At 52.7% G+C, this 12,571-nt stretch overlaps 1 protein-coding gene across 1 annotated transcript in view; it reads left to right on the plus strand.

Moving 5' to 3' along the window:
* The window catches only part of ANK1 (ankyrin 1), a 287,181-nt gene that overhangs the window by 158,895 nt on the left and 115,715 nt on the right, over positions 1–12,571 (plus strand). The window contains exon 2 of the mRNA XM_075556616.1: positions 11,124–11,225. Within this exon, the coding sequence (XP_075412731.1) occupies positions 11,124–11,225 (102 nt within the window). The remainder of the gene's footprint in view (positions 1–11,123; positions 11,226–12,571) is intronic.

A 12,571-nucleotide genomic window follows, 5' to 3' on the forward strand; every position in this document is an offset into this window, starting at 1 on the left:
GACTCAAGGACAGGCTCTCACACCTGTGTGCATTCACATTTCCCTGGGACCAGGGTGGGTGGGGGACCCTGGGTTACGGTTGTGGATCCCCACTCTCTGGTCTGAAGGTCAACAGTGAGAGATGCAGTGCCTATGAGGGAGGGGGGAGCCACCTGCTCCTCCTGTCACCAAGTCACAGTTAAGGTGACGACCTTGGGCCTGTTGAAGCACTCACTGATGAAGAGCAAGGACTGCGGCTTTCCCTTTGGATGCTGATTCGACATAAAGAAAGCAGAACCCCTCACGACTGAGCCAGTAAGCAACATCATGATAAATGGAGAAAGCATTGGAGTTGACAAGGATTTGACAACTTGGCTCTATAGCTGATGCCCATGGAAAGAGCAATCCAGAAATCAAACAACACGGACATTGGGTAAATCTGTTGCAAAACAACTCTTTCAAGTGTTAAGAAGCAAAGATATCACTTTGAGGATTACAGTACAACTGAGCCAAGCCATGCTATTATTTTTTAATGATTCCATATGCATGTGAAAGCTGGGCCATGAATAAGGAAAACCAAAGAAGACCTGATGCCTTCGAATTAAGGTGTCGATGAAGCATGTTGAAAGGACCATGGACTGCCAGAGAACAAACAAATCCGTCTTGGAAGAAGTACAGCCAGAATGCACCTTAGTAGCCAAGGCGGACAAGAGAGACTTCATCTCAGAAATCGGATGATGCCTGGCTCACAAAAAATAGTGTCTGGTGTCTTAAAGGTTTATTTCAAAACAAGCAGCCGTCTAAGTGAGGCATCGCTAAGTCCACATGGAAGCCGTGCACCCCTGCTGTGTGAACCAAGGGTTGTAAATAATCAGATCCAAACCCAGAGAAGGGAATGGTACCAATACCTAAATGCCTGCTTTGGGAAAGCTAAGGATGGAAGTGGTAGCCCCAAATCCATTTGCAGTGGATTGAGTCCCTGGTGAATCCCCAGTTCACATCGACTAGGAACATGAAGAGCCCCAATACCAGACAGAGAGCATTGCAAAGTGGATTTTAGCACCTGTACTTAGGCTGACGTATAACACTTTGTAATTTGATTTCCCTCTGGGCCCAATGTGAATTTATTTTAAATTTTCAATATTGTTCTGCTTTCTCTTAGATCGAGGTCTTTACCTCTTCTACATGGTCATTGTTTCTGAGCCTCTGTTGTTTTCCTTTGTGTTTTGTTTTTAATCATTTTATTGGGGGCTCTTACAACTCTTGTTACTAACCATACATCAAGTGTATCTGACATATCCGTACATACATTCCATCATTCTTTTCTTGACACTTACTTTCCATTGAGCCTTTGGGATTAGCTCCTCCTTTTTACCCTCCCCACCCCAACCCTCACTCCCCTGATAGACTGTAGATTGTTAATTATTTTCAAATCTCACTCCGACTGCTATCTCCCTTCCCCTCTGGTTTCTGTTGTTTCCCCCCCTGACTGAGTGTGTGTCCTTATGTGCCATTCATTGCAATCGGTGGCCCCCTCCCTCCACACCGCTCCCCCCCTTCCCCCTCCCCTTTTGGTATCTCTATTCCCATTCCTGTTCCTGGGTTCCATGTGTGGTGAGTTTTATCTTTTGCCTGTACCTATGTACATGTTCCCATCTAGTCTAGCTTGGGAGGTAGCACTGAAGTCATGATAGCGGGGGGGTGGGGGGTGGGGAGGCGAGGGGGTTGGCCTCCAGGAAACAGAGGTGTATTGCCTGCCCCATTAGTTCTCTACTGCATCCTGATTGACTCACCCCTCCCTGTGACCCCTCTGTGGGGGATGTTCCATTGTCCACAAACGGCCTTTGGGTCTCTGCTCCAATTCCTCTCCATTCTCACCAATGCATTTTTATTTGTTTGTTTATTGTTTGTTGTGAGTCTTCTGATACCCATTGCCCAGTCTCGATGCCACCTCACAATGGCACCAGCTGGTGTGCTTCTTCCATGTGGGCTTGTTGCTTCACTGTTGAATGGCTGTTTGTTTAACTTTAAGCCTTTAAGACCCCAGACACTATTATCTTTTAATAGCCGGGCACCATCCACTCTCTTCACCACATCTACTTATGCACCCATTTTGTGTGTGTGTGTGGGTGGATGGGGGGGGGGTGATGAGAATCACAGATTTCCAATTTGTTAGAACAAAGTGTTTTTGTATTGAGGGAAGGTATGAGCTGAGGCGCAAGTACACAAGCCAATATCATTATTGTTATGGATTAATGTATTTACAAAAGTGCGCACCTCTGTTAATCTCCCTATCTATGCCTTTGCTGCCAAGAGCTTGCCTCTGTTTCCTTTTGCCTCCTCCTGCCCCGCCATCACTTTCCCCTTCTTCCACCTCTTAGTGCTCCCTCTCCACTAGCTTGGTGTTGCTCTAACACTCACAGGATCTCTCCCCTCTCCTAGATGCCGGTTCCCTATTGTTCCCCTGTCCATGACACTGTCCGCTCAACACACCTTTCTCCCCACCTCCTTCCCCCTCTACCTTCTGGGGCCATTGACTCCATTGCCTTCCCCCCGCCCCCCCAGGCTTCCCTCCCATGGTCCAACCCATCCATGTCCTAGTCTGAACAATAAGAAAATCTATTGTTGAAGAAATAAAAGGGAAGCGAAAAAGATGAGAAAAAAGACCCTAGATCGGTCCAGTTCTATTTGCTGGTCCCCATGAGACCCTCCCCCATGGTCCTGAGGGAGACCCAGAGGCTGCCCCTCCTCACCCGAAGCCCATTCTTGGGGCTCCTTGGGGACTCTGTGGTTGGCTTTACTCCAATTACTGATCTGTGTGCTCCATTCCCACACTGTCTCCCCACTGTGTGTCCCCATCATTGTCCCATCTTCATATACTCCAGTTAGGGTGCAACATGTCTTGAGCTGTTGGTAGTCCCACAGTTTTCTCTGTGCCCCTGCAGTTCCATTCAGGGACCTCATCCTCTTGGCTTGGCGTGCCAATATGGAGTCTAGGCCGACTGCCTCTCTCTTTTTCCTTCTTGGTTTGCTTCCATCTGGGTATGATAGGTCGGTTCCTTTCCCCACCAGAAGGTCTAGTGTCGTTCTCTGTGGCACACACTTCCAGGGTGGGGGTCAGGCTGGATCTGGTTGGGGCTGGCCCTGTAATTTGCCCTTGTTTTTTAAATTTAAAAAATTCTTTTTAATTTGCCCTTGTTTTGTAGCTGTTTTCTGTATAGGGAAGTTGGGGTGGGGATTATGAGAACAGTTGCGGAATTAATGATTGCTTGGAGGGCACAAAAGGGGAGGGTGGGGTCATGGGAAGTCAACACCAGTGGGGACAAGCAGGAAGAAAAGGCTCCTGGGTTGATTGTGGCGATGCTTGCTCACCTCTTCTTGAGATGATTGAACTATGTTCGTTAGACCTCAACAAAACAAAGCAGTGAGACTTCATCTCATATGCTTGAAACATATTATCAGGAGGAACCAAGTCTTGGCAATGGGCATCTTGCTTGGTTAATGGTGCCTCTGGTCTTGGCCCTGAACCTCTCTGGGGCTCAGTTTCTTCATCCATACAACTGTAGGTCATCAACCTTCAGTGAGAGGGACTGAGAGTCGGCAACAGTGGGCTCAACTACAGCAATGATTGTGAAGCTGGTGCGGGATGGATGGGACAATGTGTTGCTGTGTTGTATTCTCTCAGAATCAGAAAGTCGCACACCCACCACCATCAGCACCACCCTGCATAACACCTGACAAGGTGGCAGTGAGCATTCAATGAAGTGAGACAGTGGGTGGCAGGGAGGAGTGCAGAGCATAGCCGGTTACCAGTTGGGCTGCTAACCACTAGACCAGCTGTTCAAAACCACCAGCCTCTCAGAGGGAGAGGTGAAGCTTTCTATTCCCGCAAAGATTGGCAGTCTCAGAAACACACCCGGCCATTCTACTGCATATAGGGATGTAAATCAGAACCAACCCAATGGCAATGAGTTAACAGGTGCATTCATTCCTCGCCACTGCCGTTCTCTATATAATCCGTTAGAATAAAGCGTGGAGGGGTGGGGTGGGGGAAAGAACAGTAGGAATTGCGCCCAGACTGTTATTTGAAAAGACCAGGACGCTTAGCACATGATACCAACTATCTATGATTGGAAGGAGCAATCATTAGAGGTGGCAGTGTGGGGGTGGAGAGCTGTTAGCCTTGTGTTGTGTAGCTGATCATTTCTGAATTATGCCTGCCCTCTGAACAATCCCTGGCTTTTGCTTACACACACACACACACACACACACACACCCTGCCAACCACCTACATTCATGCTTTTGACATCTGCCCCTGAAATGACCTCACTAGGCGAGCGTGTCCCAGAGCAGAAATCTGGTGGCTCGGTGAACTCCATGAAGCAGCCTGGGGTGGGGATTCATTAACACCCTCCGACTTGAGGAAGGAGGGTGATGGGGAGGGTAGTAAGGGACCTCACAGACCTGCGGCCCGCTCCGCAGCTGCATCTCACGTCACCGGCTCTACGACAGAAGCTGGAATAGGCTGATTAGCTGGTATCTCAGGACGTGCTGTAAGCGCTCAAAACATGCAAATCGGTTATGGGGCATAAATAGACTTTGCTGAGCTCACCCTGGCTCCGGGTCTTTGCGGGCTCCGGGGCCCATTCACTAAGACAGTCGGGTGGCAGGAGGCAGGGCAGGAGCGCCATGCAGCTTGGAGCTCCTCGGCTCCATTGGACGTGTCCGCCTCCCTTCCGCAGCGGCAGGACGCTCGCTCGGCGCCCGGGGCCGGCCGGCCGGCACCTGCAGCTCGGCTCGGGTCGCTCCCCCGCCGCCGGGCTTGGCAGCAGGTGCCTTCCCTCCGGAGATCGCTTCGCATTAACTTTCCCATCTGACATAATAATGGAGCGAAAATGAAGACATCCCATTAGCGGTTGGCGAGCCAGCGAGCGCAGGGTCTCGGGCGCGCGGAGCCCGGCGCGGCGCGCGGAGCGAGCCTGTATTTTTAGCCAGATGCCGTGTAACTTGCTGGCGCGCCCCGCGCCGGCGAGCAGATAACGGGGGAGGAGGAGCGGGCGCCGGGCTCGGATTTCAGCGCGAGCGCCGGACCATGGCAGCGCGACAGGGCAGGTCCGGCCCAGACCCTGCTGTGAGTACCCGACCTGCGGGAGGCCGCTCGGCCACCGGCGCCCCTCGCGCTCCGCGGCCTCGCTCCGAGCGCCCGCCGGCCGGGGCAGCCGGGCCCGCCGCCCCCATCGCTGCGGGTCCCCGCCGGGCCCCTCCACGCGCCAACTTTCCCGGGCGGGTGGAGGGACGCGCTCCGGGGCTGCCCTGCCGCCGCCGCCCGCCGGCTGCCCAGGCTTCTAGCAGGATCCAGAGGAAATTTCCGTTGGCCCAGACGCTGCCGCCGTCCAGAGGCTGTGCCCAGCGCCGGTCCGAGGCGGCCCGACCTGTGGCGGCGGCGGAAGGGGGTGGGGGGAGGAGAGGACGGGGAGCCGCGGTGGAGGTTCTGGAGGGGCGCTTGGAGCGGGGGGCGCGCGAGTCCCTTCACCGGGGGGGGGGCGCTAAGTCCCGCCGAGCGCGGTTTTGCTGCCGCTCGATCGCCGGGACCCACCTGGACCCGCGGGGATGCCCGGGCCCTGGCCGCCGCCGCTTGACCGCTAAGCCTGAGCTAGAAGCGTCAGTGTCATGGAGGTGCCGAGGCAGCGGCAAATGAATGGAGGCGAGGAGCAGGAAGGGTCCCGTGGGTGCTGGGAGCCGGGTGCGGACCTCATACGTAGTTTGCTTCTGTCCCCACATCCACCCGGGGATCTGTGTGATCCCCATGCTAGCAACGAAGAAACTGAGGTTTCGGAATCGGGACAGGGTGCACATCAAGTGTCGAAGAGGGACTCACACCGCGATCTTTCCAGCAAGTGGGCCCAGCCCCCAGGCTGTCCACACGTCACTTCAGCGCCCATCCCATCCTGCACAGCACGGAAGCACAAATGCAAAGGGAATGGATGGAGATTTTCCCAACGCCCTGCAGTGGTGTCAGGAGATTCGTGCCCATCCCAGGAACCCGACACAGTCTAACTCTGCCCTCGCTCGTATTATCTTTGCCACTGGTACTCTGATGGGTCTCTTGGAGCCAGCCTCTGCCCTGGAACAGCGTAACTTTCAGGAAAGAGCCCTCGTGGAAACGCGCACAGTGGTCTGTCTCACTGTGCTTCACGCGAGCGTGGCATGGCAGGGGACACACAGGCACTCCGGCTGCATGGGAACTGCCCTTTCCACCAGGCCTGCCTTGGGCAACCAGGAACACCCTGGCGGTACGTTCTCAGAGGTGCGGCAGCCTCCAGGAAGGAGCGGGCAGCTCCGCATTGGGCATGCCACCTGCCTCACGCACCTGCCTCTGCTGCAGTACCGCAGGACGGCATGGAGAAGGACTTCCTGGAGGGTTCTGTACACCAAACTGCATTTTGCCTAAACACGACTCCTTGGGAAAGAGGGGTGCCCTGTCCCTGTCCGCGTGTCAGCATCTGTTTCCACTCGGAGGTTGTTTTGTTGTGGTTGCACTAATTCCCTTAGAACGTAGGGCGTGATTTATCCTGGGGAAAACCCAGACGGCGGCAGGCCCCAGAGAAGCTGCTTAGAAGCCGGAAGGCTTCTCCTTTCCTATATGAAGGGTAACTGCCTGGCCCCGACTGCTTTCCAGGGCCTTTTGACTAAGATCAAGGGTAGAAGCCGTCCCTGCCCGTGTGTGACAGACATGCTGGCATTTAACAGCGTGGTTCCAGCCTCTCCCTCCCAGGACACTAGAGCCCCTCAGCTCCTTATTTGCCACTGTTAGTATCACCCTACTCAGGAAGTGCAAGTTTAATAATAGTCTGGGTGTCTCGGGTAACCTGGGTTTAGCTTCCTTTCAGAGCCGCCCTGCGTGAGAACTTGAGTCCCAGGGAGAATTCCATTCTCTTCCTTTCCTTTCCACTTACTTCCTCCCGGAAGTTTAAAGACTGAAGTAAACACAGCCTCTGCGGGCAGGTGGAAGGCTTTCTTGAGCCAGGGCTGAACTGAGAGGACTTAACGAGTACTAGAAGTGGGCACTAGGTAATGCTTGGCGTACAAGGCAGGAGACCCCACCCCGTGGTCAGGACCACAGGCTCTGGAGCTTAGGTGATGTTGTGTGTTTGTTTTTTGTTTAACCCCACTGCCGTTGCGCTGATTGCAACTCATAGTGACTCCGTAGGGCAGAGTAGACGTGTCTGGTCGGGCTTCTAAGGCTGTACATCTTTATGGAAATAGACTGCCACATCTGTCTGCCTGCTGGCCTTTCAGGTGCGGCCTAGCACCACTGCCCCCCAAGTGATGCCTCCTCTAGCCTCCTCTCAGGAGGTGCAAACAGTTAACATACTCACCTGTTCACAAAAAAAGCAGGTTGGTTCAAGTTCTCAGCGAGGCACCTGGGAAGAAAGGCCTGGTGATCTATTCATGGAAACACCACCCCTTGAATACCCACTGGAGCCCAGTTGGATTCTGACACACAAGTGTTTGCCATGACTTAGAACCAACCTGACAGCAACTGGCTTTAATCTCTTCACCCAGAAGTGCCTCACCCAGGCCACCCAGGGGGTGATGGGTGGGACTCCAATTTATTGGCATTTGGGTTAATATTTACTCCGGTGAATATTTTAAATGGAAAATATTGGATTTTCAAAACTCTATTTCTGCTGTAGTGAATTACATAACCTCCTAGCTGCACGGGGAGGACGGGTTGGCGTTGGAGATCATTGGATTAGAGAGAGGAGTTGTAGGGTTTGAAGAACAAGACATTGGGTCTCACGTCTGCCTAGAACCATCCACCTTGCCTGGCACCTGGGAGGACTTAGTGACTCCTTATGGAGTGAATCAGTGGAAGCATGCCCGAACAACCGCTAGAACGCTGCCTCTGGAGTTCTGTTTCTCCAACCCCGAGGGCAGAGACCTATCTTCCGGCTTTTCATTCTCACCCTTTGCCTTAGCGGGATATTGGACTTGAAAGAGGGCCTCGGTAAATACATTACTGAATCAAATGGAGTGATCCGAAGTAACCACTGAGCGTGGCACCATTTGCTTCAACTCACCTCTGCTATCTCCCGGGATCCTTTCTTGCCCGGGGAAGACCCGCTAGATAAACGGAGCACGTCTTTGCAATTAAATTGCATGTGGAATGAGCTCCTTCTGGAGAGATTTCTCGTGGCTGGAACGTCATGTCCAACTCAAAGCCACCCTATAGGAAAATGGAGCTGCCCCATAAGGTTCTCAAGGATGTCTGTCTTTATGGAAGAAATCCAGGTGGCCTAGTAGTCAAGTGAGAGGTCCCCAGTGGTCAAGTGAGAGGTCTGCACAGAGATGCTGAGAGAGCAATAACTTAGTGATCTATGCCCATCAAGATTACAGCCCAGGAAACATGACAGGTCAGGTGCTTTGGAATCAACTCAACTGCAGTGGCTCAGGAGGCTGTTGTGTATCACCAGTGGCAGAAAGGGAGACTCCCTTCTGGAGACCTACCTAAGCCGAACACCGGCCCAGGATCAGAGTGAAGAGTGGCTGGGACTTGCCAAGGACCTTCTGTCCACCAGCGATTCACTCTTTAATGGGCAACGGCATGCGATCCTGCCAGCCCCTACATGTCTGTCAGGGCTGTCGGGTCACCATCGGGTTTGAAATCACTGAGCATGTGCCTTGGGGTCAAGAGCAGCAGAAAGGCAGGGCCCTGGGCCCTGTTCAATGCTCTGTGGACCTGGGACAAGCTGTGAGCCACCTCCAACCTCACTTCAGTCACCTCTAAAAGGGGAATCAAAGTTCTACCTGTCTCACAGGTTGCGGGATGAAGAGAGGATGATCGTGAAGCCTTTGACCCCGTGACTGCCACTGGTCTTATACGGATATATTATTATTACATCATTCCCGAAGCTAGGGAGACTGTGGACCAACCTCAGTCTGTCACTGATCGTGCCTCCACTACCCTCTATGAATTTGTTTCCCCATCTTAAATATTCGGCTCTGCTGCCAAGTGTCCGTCTATGCCCTGAGCAGTTCAACAGTGTCATTAGTTGAGATTGCATCTATTTTTTACCCTTTCCCCTCCCCCTCCCCATTCTCAGGTTTTCATCCCAAGTCCTATTATTGTACTGCAAAAGATAGTTAATTAGTGTGAGAAATGTCTCTTTAACACTCATTCTTGGGGAATAATACAGTGTTTTTCCTACCACTTGAATCCAGACAGACTTTCTGAATCAGGAGGCTCCAGTAGAAATTTATCAGAAGGACAAAATCTTGAATCTGGTCTGCCTGCAAATCCAGCTCCTGGGGAGCCAACAGGCTGGTCCTTGTCTGTGAAATGTTTCTTTCACCATAGATTCCTTGCCGAGGAACTTGGGTACATTAGGTGTCACTGGCGTTAGACAAAGTGAGGTGTTGGCCTATCAGGCACCTAATTCTTTGAAGGATTCAGAAGAGGTAGAAGATCAATCTGTTCCTTGCCCCAAGAAACAAACAATTTGATGGGGGAGATGAGACGTGTATCTATTGAATAAACTGGAGAAAACGGTATGCATGTTTTGAAACTCAAGTGCCTATCTTGTGGTTCTGGCATCTTGTTTTTATAAGTTGTCTTCCAGCCAGTGCTGGCTCCTGCCATTCCCACATGTGCAGAGTAGAACTGCTCCGTGGGGTTTCCAGAGCTGTGGCCTTTCAGATGGGACCTCTGGGTGGAGCCCAGCAGCCAGCTTTCCTGGTAGTCACTGAGTGCTTACCTGTGCCATCCAGGGACTCCTTCCTGGATTTAAATTTGAAACCAAACCAAACTCACCATCACCAGTCCATTCTGACTCAGAACAGCCCTGTACAGGATTTCTGAGACTACACATTTTTATGGGAGCAGATAACCTTGTTTTCCTCCTACAGAGTGGCCGTCAGGTTTGAACTGCCAATCTTGAAGCTCTGAGCCTAAAGATGGTAAATATTGAGCAGAACATCCCTGAGTTGTAAAAACGTTAATGCACTCCACTGCTAAATAAAAGGCTGGTGTTTTGAGTCCACCCAGCCAGGAGCCCATTGGAAGAAAGGCCTGGCTATCTACCCAAAAGTCCTTCATTACAAACCCAATGGAGCAGCTCCACTTGGGCATCTATCTGTGCACTGGAGTTGTTGGTGGTGGGAATCTTGTGTTCCTGAACAGCGTGATGGAGAAGATAGATGGCAAGCCGGGCATCAGTGGTAGGGAAGATTGAAATCAGGCTGCCAAGGGGACCTTCAGAATCACTTAGGGAGTGGACTGGAAGTGGACAGGGCAACGTATGGGCACGCCATGGGGATGGGGGGCATCACGGGCCTGTGGAACGTAGACCCCTCAGATGAACACGGTGAGGCTGGAGGGTCATAAAGCTGACAGGGGCCCTTGAGAAGTCAAACGCCGCCTCTTACTTGGTGGGGAGGCTCCCTCCAGAGCTGAGCTGTAGACGTGGTATGAGATGCAGGCTCTTGATGGCAGGTCTTCTGCATTTGGGAATGACCATCCTCAGCGTGTGCTTTGCTCTCCTGTGACCGCCATGACAAATCACCACACACGTGGTGGCGGAACCAGGAAACGCCTTCTCTCGCCATCCTGGAGGCTGCAAGTCCAAAGTCAAGGTGTCCTCAGGGCCATGCTCTTTCTGGAGGCTCAAGGGGAGAGTCCATTCTGGGTCTCTTTCAGCTCTTAGGGGTTGCTGACTTCCTTGGCTTGTGGCCACATCACTCTAATTGCTGCCTCTGTCTTCACAGTGCTCTCCCTTGGTTCTTTCTCTCTGCCTCATCTTCTCTCCATGCCTGTGAATGCTGTCTTTTGGGGGGCAGGAGTTGGGGCGGGGTGGAGGAGGGTCTTTGCAGATACGGTTAAGGTAAAGATCTTGATGAACCAAGCAGGCCTTGCTTCTCATAACCAGGAGGGAAGCCCTGGCCTATGACGCAGTCTCCCATTGTGAGCCCAGGGGCAGTCCCCCCAGGAGCTCTTGGGCACCCACGCTATGCCAGGTGCCGTTCTGAGCGCAGCTGCCACAATGGGAGGGCACAGCAGCCGCTTCCTCATCCTCATTCTGTGGCTCGAACGGAAGATGAGACGTAGACCAGCAGGCCACTCACCATGCTGATTTTCCTCACAGGCTGATGCTGCTACCAGCTTTCTGAGGGCGGCCAGATCGGGTAATCTGGACAAAGCTTTGGATCACCTGCGGAATGGGGTAGATATTAACACCTGTAACCAGGTAAGTGGCGTGGAGGCAGACTTGGTGCCTCTGAAGAGTAACTCTTGCCTGCTGCCCTTTCCTGTGGGTCTTTCCCCCGTCTTTATTAATCTTTTCCCAGTGGCCTCACAAAGTCCCCCGGAGGCTCCCCCCTGCCGCAGGCCCTGACCTTGGTGTTTCCACCCCTGAGGGTTTGGGTCCTGACAGAGCAGAGCTGACTCGTGAATAGGGTGGCCTACTCTGCTGCGTGGTTCCCGGCCGGGGCTTCTCTCAGAAGCTGCAGTTGGTCCCCGCTGTGGTCAGAGATGATGCGGCCTTTGAAAGTGTGCAGGGCGGGAGGAGGCCTTTGAAGGTTGTGTGTGGGTAGTGACATTAAGTCTCCTTTGTCCACAAGCAAGCAGCCTTTGTGAGCAGGGCAGGAGCTCCCTTTGCCAGCCAGCACCAAGGAGGAATGCCAGACTGACGGAGCCAGGCTGACGCTGGCAATGCTCGGTGCCCTAGCACGGTACTACAGGTGTTTGGCTTGGGACAGGCTGGTGTGAAAATCGAGTATGTCCGGGAGGACTGGAGAGCAAAGAGTTGGGTTTTTGACAAAGAGGGGTGTCAGTTACCTGACTAGAGTGTAAGGCGCCTGTGTTAGTCTGGGTACTTTAAAGAAACAAATCCACAGAAACTCATGTGTAAGACAGAGTTTTATATAAAGGTTAAGTACGCATCAAGAAAACATCCCAACCCAGTGCTACCCAAGCCCACAAGTCCAACATTAACCCATATGTCCAACACCAGTCCACAAAGTCCTCCTCCATCTCACAAAAGACACACAATGATGCTGACTGCAGGAGGAAAGACGAGTCAGTGAATGTGTAAGCATCTCCGCACTGGCAGGGGTCTCCACACGGCTGCTCCAGCACCCAGGGCTGCATCGGGGTAGGTCTATGTGACTTTTCCTTGGGGATGTCTTACAGGAAGTGAGCCTTGCCAGCTAAAGCAGGGAACTGGCTAAGGCAGCTGCACCCTGGTCTGACCATCAGAAAGCAAGAGACCTGAGACCTAGAAAGCTGAGGCTCACTGAGTCATTTATCCCTCTGCCCTTCAATTAACCCCACATGTGTTTATTGGCCAGGTTGGCACAATAAACTAACTACCTCAGCGCCCTCTAGAAAGAAAGCGGTCCGAGTGCTGCTGGGCTTGTGGGTAGAATGCCTCTCCGCACGCGTCCAGGAACACATCTGCACAACACAGGTGACGTTTTCCTTGGGCTGCATGCTCCTCTAGCCCATCAGCCTCTCTCCCCTCGCCCTCTCGTCCCTGCTGAAAATCCCAAACACCACTTGGTCTCTCTGGCCTGTCTGGATTCAGCTGGTCTT

The sequence above is a fragment of the Tenrec ecaudatus genome, chromosome 8, assembly GCF_050624435.1.
Source record: "Tenrec ecaudatus isolate mTenEca1 chromosome 8, mTenEca1.hap1, whole genome shotgun sequence".
Taxonomy (NCBI): Eukaryota; Metazoa; Chordata; class Mammalia; order Afrosoricida; family Tenrecidae; genus Tenrec; species Tenrec ecaudatus.